Source organism: Alexandromys fortis, unplaced genomic scaffold, assembly GCF_014885135.2.
Source record: "Alexandromys fortis isolate MF-2015 unplaced genomic scaffold, M_Fortis_MF-2015_v1.1 scaffold_16, whole genome shotgun sequence".
Classification (NCBI taxonomy): Eukaryota; Metazoa; Chordata; class Mammalia; order Rodentia; family Cricetidae; genus Alexandromys; species Alexandromys fortis.
The window spans coordinates 4,104,415-4,117,391 of NW_026067893.1; the positions used below are offsets into that span (position 1 = coordinate 4,104,415).

Consider the following 12,977-nt stretch of genomic DNA (forward strand, 5'->3'; position numbering starts at 1 on the left):
TATAAAAATATATTTGCTTTTCTGTTTAGTGAATATAATTCATATAATAAAATTTTCTAAAATGACAAAGAATATTGAATTTTTTTAAAATACGGGAACCATGATTTCTGTTATTCTTAACTAGAAGCTCAATTTTTTTTAAGGATATTTATTTATTTATTTATTTTGGTAGTTTAGAGAGGTATAATATTCCTGGGTAATAAAAGTGTCATCTAATTACTCATAAAAATAATTTTAGCCAGTAGGGCTAGTGGTGGCATACAACTTTAATCCCAGCACTCTGAAGGCAGAGGTAGGTAGAACTCTGTGAGTTCAAGCCAACCTTGTTTACATAAGCAGTTCTCAGGCCAGCCAGGAATACAGTGAGATCTTGTTTCAATAGATAAATAAACGAATGAATAAATGGGAGTCATTAGGAATGTAGTAAGACCTTGTCTCAACAATATATAAAATTATATAAATAACAAACAAACAAACAAATAAATAAATAGATTCAGTCTTTTGAATTAAAAAAAATCCAGAGACTTACACTACAGATGTGTCCCACACTGAACATCACCCCCGCCATGTTGATGTTTGCTGGGCTGCTGGGTAAAGATGGGCAGAAGCTGTCACAGCAGAATCTATTTTTCCTTATATTTTTAAGTTTTTAAAATGAGCAATAATTGGGGGTGGGGTGGGGAATGCTTTTTAACCATATGGTACTTTCTGTTCAGGAGAGCAGATTGCTCAGAGAGGAAGAGCTACGGAAAGAGGAAGTCCAGAGCCTGCAGGCCGAGCTCTCCACTGCGCAGATGGAAGTTAAATCCCTGAGCACCCAGGTGGAGGAACTGAAAGACGACTTGGTGACGCAGAGACGCAAACACGCTGCTAACATCAAGGACCTTAGCAAACAGCTTCAGCAAGGTACTCATGTCTTCATGTTGACTCCAGCATATGTCTGTGTTAGAGACTGCTGTGGGAGGCATGCCGTCTCTGTGTGCACCCACATGCCATCATCCTTGTGCCTCTCTTCCTGACTCCACATACCCAGTCTTCTGCCTCACGCTCCTCAGGGTTGGGAATAAAGGAGTGTGCCACTGTGTTATATCCACAGAGTAAGTTAAAACTGCTAAGATGGCTAGGGTTGCAGTTCTGAACATAGTTTTCTCTCATGCTAAAGGCTGTTTATTCACAAAGCCATAGAATATACAAATCAGAAAAATTCCTTTGGCCAATTGGGAGGGAGAATCTATACCTTTTTACTTTGCATTCCAAGACAGGGTTTCTCTGTAGCTTTGGTACCTGTCCTAGAAATAGCTCTTGTAGGCCAAGCTGGCCTCAAACTCACAGAGATCCGCCTGCCTCTTCCTCCTGAGAGCTGGGATTAAAGGCGTGCACCACCACCAGCTAGCTACAAAAAAATTTTAAATGTATTTTCCCCCTCCTAAAACTCATGTATGCTAATGTATGCCTGCAATCTTGCAGGATCAAGTTCATCCTCAGCTACATAGTGAGTTCAAGGCCAGCTGAATTCAGTTGTTTTGTTGTTGTTTGGTTTTCTTGAGCTCTCTCTGCTTTTATATGTGTGGTATTTGGCCTGCACACCTGCTGTTCATGGGCATCATGATCCTCTGGGACTGGAATTATGGATGGTTGTGAGCCATCACGTGGGTGCTGGGAATTGACCCGGGTCTATCTCTCTTGCCCTGTTTTTTCACACATGTAACTGAAGGCAGATTTGGGAGTGATTTCTGATATTGAGAAGGATCTACAAGTTAGCCAGACAGTGCTACTCTCAGTTGTCTTTGTTTTTATTTAACCTGTGCATTTCCAAACGTCATTTTTATATGAATGGCACCTCCAGTGTTCTAAGATACATCTCAAGAACCTTTGTCTGTGTTCTATGCCATTTTTCCCAAATGACCCTAGCAGTTAATAAATATCACATGACATGAGCAAATAAATGTTGATTAAAACTGTCACAAGTGATCTCTTTCTTTTTTTTCAGCACGGAGAAAATTAGACCAGACTGAGAATGGAAACTATGATAAAGAAGTCAGCAGCATGGGAAGCCGTTCTAGTTCATCAGGTAAAAATGAGCTCAGTTGGTAGCAATTGTTTTTAAAAAAAAAAAAAATTTAAGAAGTATTTATATGCTTTGTTTTATTATGAGGCTTAAAATAGGCATTACATATAATTAATTATATTGTAGAAAATATACCTTATTAAATATTTACATTCTACTCTTTGGCAAGGTTCCAGGTTTGTCTTGGGCTCTATATGAGGCCCATTTTCTTTGCCTGAACTTTTGTATCTGTGCAGCCTTTCCTCTTAATTTCTGAAATTTAGATTTATATCCAGCCATATCATCATGTGGACTCTGTTCCAAATTTTAACACCTAAGAAGTGATGGAATGGCCATCCTTATTGTAGCATCGGGTTTTATGCCTCTAATTCTCCTTTGATAGGGGATTGGTTTCAGAGCATGCAGTGGATACTAAAATCTTTTTTTAAATGGTTCAGTCTCTGTGTGTATCTGTGCCATCCTCCCACAGACTTTAAATCATCTAGAGTGTATAGATAATATCTCAGGTATAACACAGTGAATGCCAAAGTATAGTTATTGAGCTGTTTGTTTAGGTCATAAAAATTTGTATATGTTCAGTATAGACACTTTTTAAAAAGTATTTCCAGTTTGTTGTTTGTTGAACCTATAGATGGGGATTTCACACATATGAAAGAGACAATTGTGTGTCTGTATTCTGTTTTTCTCTGTCTCTGCCTTTCTGTTGATCCTTTGTTTTCTTTCTGTTAGAGTATAAAAATTATGTGTTAGGGTCAAAGCCTCAGCAGTAGTTACCATAGTAACAGAATGTGTGAACAGAAAGTACCTAGTTCGAAATTGCCACTGTATCTTAGGTCCCATCTTACTTGGTCGTGTAATGGGGCTAAGGTATCATTTCCTCAGGTCTGCGACAGGACTGAGGAGGCCATTCGTGTTAGGTGAAGAGGTTCAGACACTGATCTGCTGGGGTCTGCTGGGATGCTGACATTTACATAGTCTAGGCATGGGGAGCACAGATACTACATGCATTATTGTACTGGCATCTAAATGAGGGTAGCAGTCCTATGAGGTAAATCACTATTGTTAGCAGAAATAGCCTAGGCACTGAGGTAACGTGTACAAAACACACTAGTGATGTGACTAGTAAGTGGATTTGAACAGTGATTTTGCCTCTATTGTCAGTGTGTCGGTCACTTCTGTATACTGCAGAATGTCTGACAGGTATGTCCTCCCCTCCCACACATGCCTCTTTTCCTCTCCTACCCTGTAAACAGAGACTGCTTGTTTGTTTCCCTGCCATCCAGACCCGAAATGATCCAACACTGGTTGGCCAATGACTTAGACATATTCCTGCCTAACTCTTACATCTTAAATTAACCCGTTTCTATTCTGTGTATCGCCACAATGTTATGGCTTACCTGGTAAAGTTCCAGCATCTTTCTCCTTCGGCAGCTACATGGAGTCTCCCTGACTCTACCTACTTTCTCTCTGTATCTCTGTTCGGATTTCCCACCTGGCTTTACTCTACTAAGCCACTGGCTGAAACAGCTTCTTTAATATGAATCAGTGGTAATATAACATATTCATAGCATACAGAGGGGAATCCCTCATCACTACCCTTCTTTTTTCACCTTAATGTCCTTATTGTTTTACTCTTTGAATTCTTTAAGCTTGCTATTCTTTTTTACTTTTTTTAAGATTTTGTCTGTTGTCAGTTTTTCATCTTGATGCTGTGTGACATAACAGGCATTGCTGACCGCTGCTGTTATCTGTGCTTTCACAAAATAATGGCGGTCACAAGAAGCCCATTATGTGTCCTTTGCCCAACACTGGGCAGTTACTGTGAATGAAATGAGGGGGCCTAGGTCACACACACTGACTGAACTTGCTTTTCTGTCTTCAGGGTCACTTAATGCTCGCAGCAGTGCTGAAGATCGATCTCCAGAGAATACCAGCTCCTCAGTGGCTGTGGACAACTTTCCAGAAGTGGACAAGGCCATGCTGATTGAGAGAATAGTGAGGCTGCAGAAAGTGCATGCCCGGAAGAATGAGAAGATAGAATTTATGGAGGACCACATCAAACAACTAGTAGAAGAGATAAGAAAGAAAACCAAGTATGTATTACTGTGGTAGTATAGCCTGTGTTAGAGGACTGCCATTCGCATGCCCTCAGAAACTGGTGAAATGCTGGTCTTTTCCATGGGGTTCACCATGTTATCCAGGCTGGCGTTGCATTCCTGGGCTCATGTGATCCTTCGGTATCAGCTCCTTGAGTAGCTGGGACTATAAGCGATTCTGTGCTTGGCTTAGTGATTCCTTTGGCATTCTGTACACCGTCTTTTTTGGTCACCTGTTGTATTCTAGGTTTAGGGGATACAAAGAGAAAGAAAACCAAGTTTCTCCTTAAAGGTAAAACATCAGGAGAGAGAATGAATGAGAGAGAAAGATGAGAGAGGGAGTGGAGGGGTAGTGGTTTTGCTTTTTAACATACTAAATAACTTGGGACATTTTTTTAAAAATGCATTTAGCTTTTAAAAGGTATATGAAGTTTTGAGAATTTTTTTCCTACTGGTCAAAACCTAATGGGATAATAATTGAGCTCCTCTTGGTATAAAACTTGGGGCTGGTTAATCAGTTCCTTAGGTCTACTCATGCTTCTGCTGAGTGGATTCTCTGAATCTTCAGGTTAGTGCACTAAGTTTATAAGACCAGCTCTTACCTGCAGGGGACAGACCCCAGCTACACTGCAAACCCATCTTAGCTGAGCCACAGACTGTGTGGCATCACATTCCTCTCACAGACACCACACTTAAATAAGAGCTGTCTTTATATGAAAGTCTTCTCCTGAACCTTTTAAAGTTATTTTGAAATAATTTTAGACCTATAGAAAATTTCGCTTGTAGATTTTAAAAGAAAGGGCAAAATAGAGTTTAATAGAAACTACTAACAGAAATCAAACCAATAAAGTAATGACTAAATATTTACATACAAGTACAGAAAGAAACAAAAAAGCTGTGTTTATATTTCTTTAAATACCCCAATACAATGAAAAAGGGACAGTTTAGGACACCATGTAGTAAGGAAAATTCTACGCCAACTTAGGTTATTGGTCTAATAGATGTATATTTTATGCTAATCATCTTTATGCTTATGATTAATTGATCCCTATAATTCCCAGGGTTTTATTCTGCAAGCACACAGAGTATCATTTTGTTTTGCAGAATAATTCAGAGTTACATTTTACGAGAAGAATCAGGCACACTTTCTTCAGAAGCGTCTGATTTTAACAAAGTGCATTTGAGTAGGCGTGGTGGCATCATGGCGTCCCTATACACATCCCATCCCGCTGACAGCGGGCTGACTCTGGAGCTTTCTTTGGAAATCAACCGGAAATTACAGGCTGTTTTGGAAGATACATTGCTAAAAAATATTACTTTGAAGGTATTTGTGTTTCCTATTCATTTCCCACTCCTTAAGTGTGGCACAAAGATGCCTCTTCATAGTTGGCTAGCACCAGCTGTTTACCTACCCAGAGATAAAGTCAGTGTCAGGCACTTCTCTGTGGATGGCTTTTGCCATATGACTGTAATTAATTATAATTTTTTAACATTATAGTATTTTAAGTGTATTTTGTGACTTTTTTTTCAGCCATTGTCAGACCCAACTTTTCTGTCTTTGCTATGCATGGGCCTTGATAGCTACTAATAGATTTTTAAAATAGTTTTTAATCTTAAGTAATCGTTATGCATTAAAACTTGACATAGCTGCAGTGAAAGATTATAACTGGGTCAAGTGTGGTGGCACACGCCTTTAATCCTAGCACTTCTGGGAGGCAGAGGCAGGAGGAGTTTTGTGAGTTTGATACTAGCCTGGTCTGTCTACATAGTGAGTTCCAGGACAGCTAGAACTACAAAGAGAAACCCTGTCTCAAAAACAAGAACAGACCTATTTCACTAAAACATGTGTCTAGTTTATATCAGTAGCAAGAACTAGTCACTCAGTCTCACAGTTGAGGCAAAAGCAGTTCACAGGGTACTTGTATTATACTCAGTACTTCTGTTTTCTCTTCCCCACTTATTAAAGGAAAATCTGCAAACACTTGGAACAGAAATAGAACGCCTTATTAAACACCAGCATGAACTGGACCAGAGGACGAAGAAAACCTAACACAAAAGTTCTTGCCCAGTAGACAGACAAGAGCCACAGAGCAGCAGGTGCCACTGTCCAGTGTCCTGAAACAGTCCTTGCTTTGTGTCAACTAATCAAAAATTCGTTTTACTTCCCTGTGTAGAACTGCCCTTTCATGAGTGCATTGATGTGTGTGCCATAGCTGTCAGCTCAGTGAAGTTCTTTTCTGTGCGCTGTAGTTCAGCCCCCTCCCTTGTCACTGACTTCAACATCTAATTCGCTTATTGCCCTAAAGTGCTAACTAAACATTAGTACAAGGGTTTGCCATCATTCTTCCCTTAGTGATTTCTTCCTTTGAAAGTGTTTGCAAAAAGGTATTCTCCATCCATCCGTTCATTGTTTCTGCAGCACAAAAAGAAACATAGAGAAATCATGAAGTTTTCCAGTTTTGATCTGGGCACAGTGATCACCCTGTAGTTCTAGCTACTTCAAAGGCTAAGGAGGATCTGGAGCTCATGAGTTCAAAGCCAGCCAGGGCAACATCCCAAAACCCCATCACAATTAGCCTTGAGTTGTGCTATAAGGATGGATATGAATGCTTAATTCTGATTTTAATGACAACGAGACAGAAAAGCTGGCTCTTGGTAACTAGCAGTGACCAGGCACTATTTATGTCTGTCAGGTTTCCTTATTTGGCATAGCTACATTTTCACATTTAAGTTGTTTGAGTTACTAGTTGAACTTTTTAAATCTTCAGTTATATTTAAACTATGATTTTAAACAATGTATATACTTAAAAATGTCCTGTGGATTTGTTAAACTTTAAAATGTGAAGTGAATCCAATCATTAGAACAGATAACTGAAGACTTTGAAACTGACATTCATTAGTTTTTACTGACACTTTGTAGAGGTAAATGTGACAGACTTACGGCAGTGGTTCTCAACCTGTGGGTCGCGGCACTAGTAAATGTAACAACCACTGGGTTAAGGGGTTTATGAAGACCACATTCCCAAGAGAAACCAACACTTAGCACTGTTAACTTTTCATGTGTGCACCCATTCTTCATTCTTGATAGTTAATTAGCATAATGAAACATTGTTTCCCCAAATGTGATGTTTCACTATATTATTTAAAACACAGTTATATCTTCATAGCCAAAGGAACTTAGAGCCAAATTGTTGTACTTGTTGGATATTTACAGTATTTAAGATGTATACTTAAATGTTGCCAATTGTAGTACCAATGTTTTTGTCATTGAATTTTTTTTCTCACCTACCAGAACCTAAACACTGCATTATGTTCAAACCATCTATATCCTGGGAGACCTTGGATCATATTGGCAAGCCTCTATTTGTTTTGTGTTTGGGCATTTTTTTTCTCTTAAGGAACTTGAACTTAGGGGATAGACCTTTAAAGAATTGTATGGGCTCTAGCGGGCATAGTAACACTTGCCTGTAACCCCAGCACTCAGGAGGTACAGGAAAATTAAAGGGCAGCCTCAAGAACAAAGTGAATGGGAGGCCAGCCTGGGCTGTGTGGAGCCCCATTTTATAAATAGAATTGTGTGGGCTCTAAAAATTTGGATCATGTCCTTTTAATGTGTTTTAACATTTCCTTAAATTAACATTGATTATAAATGTAATTTACTGAATACTAGATGTCAATATAGTGTCTTTTTGTGATATCTCTTGTTATCCAAAAAGTATCTCTTAGCTTCAGAGTGAAAATGTGTTCAAAGTTGTTTTATTTTTAAATAGTTGTAAAAAGTATTAGTCATAATGTCTTGCTCTTTTTATTCTTAATAATTTATTAGAATAAAAAAATAGGGTAAGTGCAATAAATTCTGAATTTTCCCCCATTTATTCCTAGACATGCTGTAACACTCCAAAGGTCTACATAGCAGTCAGTTTAGCTACACTTCCCTGGTTTTTCAGGTGATACTGATTCATAAGTTAAGTGATTGGATTTTCTAATTCCAAGACACAAACATGCATAACAGTGACCAAATAGTGATCATGTCCACAGTATTCTGTACCTGTGTATGGAATACTTTAAATTATATATACATTCAGTACAGAGTGAACAAATAGTGTTAATATTTATGCCATCATGTACTTGGAAAACTTAATAATGGAATAATTAAAGATATTACTAAAAGCCATACTTTTATCATACTACTGTCTTTTTCCTATCTCTGAGGCTTAAAAGCTGGAAAAGGCTTATTTTCTTTTTCACTTGCCATCTCCTGTGTCCTTACATACATGGTCAGGACTGATCAAAGTGATGTATAAAAACGCGTGTGCTGAGGAGAGAACCTTCTGACTGATTTATAAACGGCTCCACTCCAGATTTCTCGGGTCCTCCTACTGATTGAGTATGTGGAGGAAAGAACCTGAGAACCCAGAGAGACTTGTTGTATTTGATCATTGTTAGTTACAAATGTGAAGGACTGTTTTAGTTATTTAATAATACTTTGGTATCCTTGGGCAAGAAATTGTGTGTGTCTGTGTGTGTGTATCTGTGTCTATCTGTCTGCATGTGTGTCTGTGTGTGTGTATCTGTGTGTATGTGTATTTGTGTCTGTCTGTGTATCTGTGTGTGTGTCTTTCTGTCTGTGTGTGTGTGTACATTTTCCCTGTTCTCATTTGAAAGTGAATGCTCATTGCTCATTTTTTCCTGAACCCCCCTGTTTTGATTGTTAAAACAGTCTCAGGGGTTGAACATGGTGAGCTTGGACAGAATGAACAATTGTTGGTTATTTTGTTTTGTTATATGTAACTATTTAAAGTGGTTCAACAAGACTACACATGTCATTTATTCATTTAAGAAACATATTTGCATAATAGACACCTTGTCCGGCACCTAGAGGAACCGTGGTTATGACTTTCCAGTCTCTAGGAACTAGTGGTCCCATGACAACAGCAGAACAGGTCTTCAGACCTCGCTCCCGCATCAGCCCGTTACTGGGCTGAGAAGAAAGTTGATCGATTTGCACAGTAGACAGCTCGACAGTCCCAGCCCAACCTGGAGCTCTCACTGGGGAACACTGCGAGCACAGTGCTGTTTCCATGGTGCTTCTGCACATCTCACTTGGGAAGGGGAAGCCTGAAGACCGTAGCATGGTGTTAGACCTTCATCACCTTCTTGACACCCCAAATGAGTCTGTCTGTCGTTCAGCCTTCCAAATTCTCTCTACAGGATGTCGAATATTTTCTAAATATTTTTACAAGAAAATTTAGGCTAAAATCTGAAAGAAAAAAACTCGGAAACTATTAATAATGTAAATGTGATATATGTTGCTCTGGTAAGGATATTTTTTATAAATAAGGTCATTCACGCCTTGGGACTGTTGACTCTACTAATCTGCTTTTGGAGATTTTTTTTTTTTTTTGTCCAGCGAGGAGTTCACACTAACACTGTTAATCTAGTTGGTGGCACTAGTGACTGGAAGATTGTCCAGAGGTGAACAAGAGAAATCATTGAGAAAGCAAACTAAATGAAAACTTAGTTGCATATTGAAATGTATATGTTTCTTCTCGAATGGACTCCTGAACTGCACACGGCTGTCCTTCGTGACTGCGTGGACGTCCACGTTGTATAGCTACCCTTGGATTACACTGTGCACTCTGTACATACTCTGTATAAAGCGATGCTCTTCAGGGGTCTGTATATTCTGTACCTTATTAAATAAGCAGTGCCTGTTTACCAAGCTGTGTCTCGGTGGCGTCTGTATGACTTACACATTTCACATGGCTAAACAAACGTTCTCCACCAGCAGCAAGACTCTTATAAACTGCTTGATTTTGGCTTTTAAACTAGACTGATTATTCTTGCTTCTCATATGTATCTTTATCCTATCAAATATGATTGAAGTAAGGTTAAGTTGAATGCCAGATTTCATTTTAAATTTAAACTATAGATAGCAAAACTGGGTATTTTATAGAAAACGTTAGTTCCACAGACTAGAAAGTTTCCTTCTGGCTGGTAACCTTGTGGTACAATCTGACGTTTCACAAAACTGTGGTCCTGTGCCCACGGTTTCCAGCTTCTTTAACAATTAAGAACCTTTCTGTGCACAAAATGTGTTAGCACACAGTGAGTATTTCACATCATTGGTGTTGCCTTGCATCTCTCTGGGGTTCTGGTGCATCCTGCCCTGAAATTCAAATCTGTAGAATGCGGTACCTGACAGCGATGGCGGCTTCCACAGTGTCCTCTGTAGTTGCCTTTCAGGAACCAGTGCATATGTGCTCACACATCCTGCTTCTACTGGCTAGTCATCGACTAACATCTAAGAAACAGTTTGTGTAAAACAGCACCTCGGGTGGAAGGAACATGGGGAATTTCCAGTCATCTTTCATTTCCCTAGGGCCATGCTTTTTTCTGGACTGCCCATCCTTTGACATGGCAGTTTCCAGATACAATAGACCAGGAGCTACATTTACTTCGAGAGACTGCATACACACATTTTTGAAGTTTTTGTCTTTAGTGCTAATGAAAACTGTAAGGGCGGGAGGTGGGTTCAGTACCCTCCCATGTCTCTTGCCTCAAGCACTTTCAAGTGGCTTTTATTGGACCTGTGTTGTGAGCACCCCCTTAGTGCACAGCTCTGCTGCCCTTGCCGTAATCTTTGTTGCATTTCTCCTACCTTGGAAATGGCTAAAATAAATCTGAACTGTTCCAGGTATTGGGGGCAATAGTAACTAAGCAGCATGGATGGAACTTCAGTTTAGGTGGAAGTGACTTGTTCCCAATGCTGTGGGCCGGATGTAGACCAGATGCCGCCCATAGTTGGCAGCCCTTAACTAATAGGACTTTCAGGGAAGGTGTTTGGTGATCCCCTGATTACCAGTCAAGCTAGAGAATTGTATGTAGTGATAAGCAGCAAAGTAGTTGAGCATTTCTGTTTTTTTTTTTTAAAAAGATTGTAGAAGATACATTCCAAAGACATAGAGGTGGGTGTGTCTGTGTTGTAGTGAAGAGGCAAGAAGGCCTGCTTTTCATCCCGCCCAGATCCTGTATGGTTGGCTTTACACCCGAAATAACCACACACAAATTGTATTCATTTAAACACTGCCTGGCCTATTAGTTTTAGCCTCTTACTGGCTAACTCTCACATCTTGATTAACCCATTTTTATTAATGTGTGTAGCACCACAAGGTGGTGGCTTACCGGGAAGATTCTAACCTGTGTCCATCTCTGAGAGGAGAGCTATGGTGTCTGCCTCACTGCCTTCTTCCTCCCAGAATTCTGTTCTGTCTACTCCACCCAAGGGCTGGCCTATCAAAAGACCAAGGCAGTTTATTAACCAATGAAATTAGCACATAGACAGATGACCTTCCTACATCAGTGTGTCATGTGTTGGGTGCATGGGGTAGGAAGGAGAAGACTTGTGGAATGGTTGACGGACTGCTCTGATTCCTTGTTACGGAACTTAAAGGTGACTTGAGGGGTACTAGTGCCTTAGCTGTCACGGGTGAGGTGCCACACCGCTGAACCGTGTTATCACTGGCCCTCTATCCTGAGCCGAGACTTACAAGTTGGCCAGGCTGTCGTTGAACTCACTGTGCAGTCCCGGGGTCCTGGCCTAAGGTTGCCCTTTGGGAAAGTTCTTTAAAGCCACTTTAGGAAACCTGACTGCACTGCATCTGATTTCCCCAGGTTAGCCCCATTTTTTAGAGATTCATTAACAGAAAAAGTTAAGGGTTAGAATATTAATGTTGGCTTCTGAATATGAGACGCAGAGACGATGCTAGTTGGAGGTGCATGGGCAGAGCTGTGTAGTAAAGGCCACGCTCAATGCAGGTGAGTCTGCAGGACTAGACTAGTTCAGGTGCAGCTGTCTGTACGAAACAGGGTGCCCAGAAGTCACAAGTCACCCTGGGTAATTCTGGGTATTTCTTCTCAACACACACAGATTTGTCATCAGAGTTGCTATTGTGTGTTTTATAGTTTATTCAATGCTAGGTTTACATAAAAAACAAAATAGCACTTAGAGCTATTCTGGGCTGGTCGAAGATTAAATACAGCAGGCTGTACTGCTTTTTTATTTTCAGAACGTTTTGTTTCTCCTTTGTGGTAATAAGGAACACAGTTAAGTTTAAAAGACAAACATACCAAGAGGGACAGGGACGCCCTAATGAACTGCTCTGAACGACTCAGACCACCCTGTAAGATGAAAAGGACACTCAACCTCTGTCCCAGGAATTCAGTCCAGGGGTGCTTGTCATGAATCTGTATCTCCCCAAGTTAAAAGATCTAACACTCCAGTAAGTCAGATTGTTCTCCGCAACTTCAGCCGGGGAAAAGGAAGATGGAACCAATCCTTTGCCAGTTGAACTTAGAGGTCTGGAGGGAGCAGGGATTGAAGCCAGTGGGGCTGAGAGTTCCTGGCAGTCTGGCGCCATTTCGGCTTTGCTGTGGATATGCCGATGTCTTGCTTCAATCCTGACGAACACTCTGCTTTTCCTGCCCCCATTTCCAGCCAGGGCCATCAGAGAACACAGGTGCAAAGTACCCTAGATGTGGAAGGCCCTGCCCTGTCTCTACTGTGACCCCTAGACAAGCCTAATCTCTTGAGTTTCAATTTTCTCTCTGCAGATGAGGGTGATAAGAGTCTACCTGGCAGAGCAGTTCTGTAGTCTAAATAGAATGTGTAGGAAAGAGCTCTGTGTCGTGGGGTTCTGTCAAAGCTGAACATCCAAAAACAAAGGTACGAATTTTTTAAGTATTAAAAATGTTTAAGGGTGATATGCATGTGTCCTCTAAAACTTGTTTTGATGACATCACCACTGTGTGAG

The 12,977-nt window shown here is 40.3% G+C and overlaps 1 protein-coding gene across 3 annotated transcripts in view; it reads left to right on the forward strand.

Moving 5' to 3' along the window:
- Positions 1-9,882, forward strand: part of Ccdc186 (coiled-coil domain containing 186) — a 32,661-nt gene extending 22,779 nt beyond the window's left edge. For all 3 annotated transcript variants that reach the window (XM_050146156.1, XM_050146166.1, XM_050146148.1), the window contains 5 exons: positions 717-906; positions 1,991-2,071; positions 3,951-4,161; positions 5,269-5,488; positions 6,131-9,882. In XM_050146156.1, coding sequence (XP_050002113.1) covers positions 717-906; positions 1,991-2,071; positions 3,951-4,161; positions 5,269-5,488; positions 6,131-6,214 — 786 coding nt within the window. In that variant the 3' untranslated portion in view covers positions 6,215-9,882. The remainder of the gene's footprint in view (positions 1-716; positions 907-1,990; positions 2,072-3,950; positions 4,162-5,268; positions 5,489-6,130) is intronic.
- Positions 9,883-12,977: the final 3,095 nt, after the last annotated feature.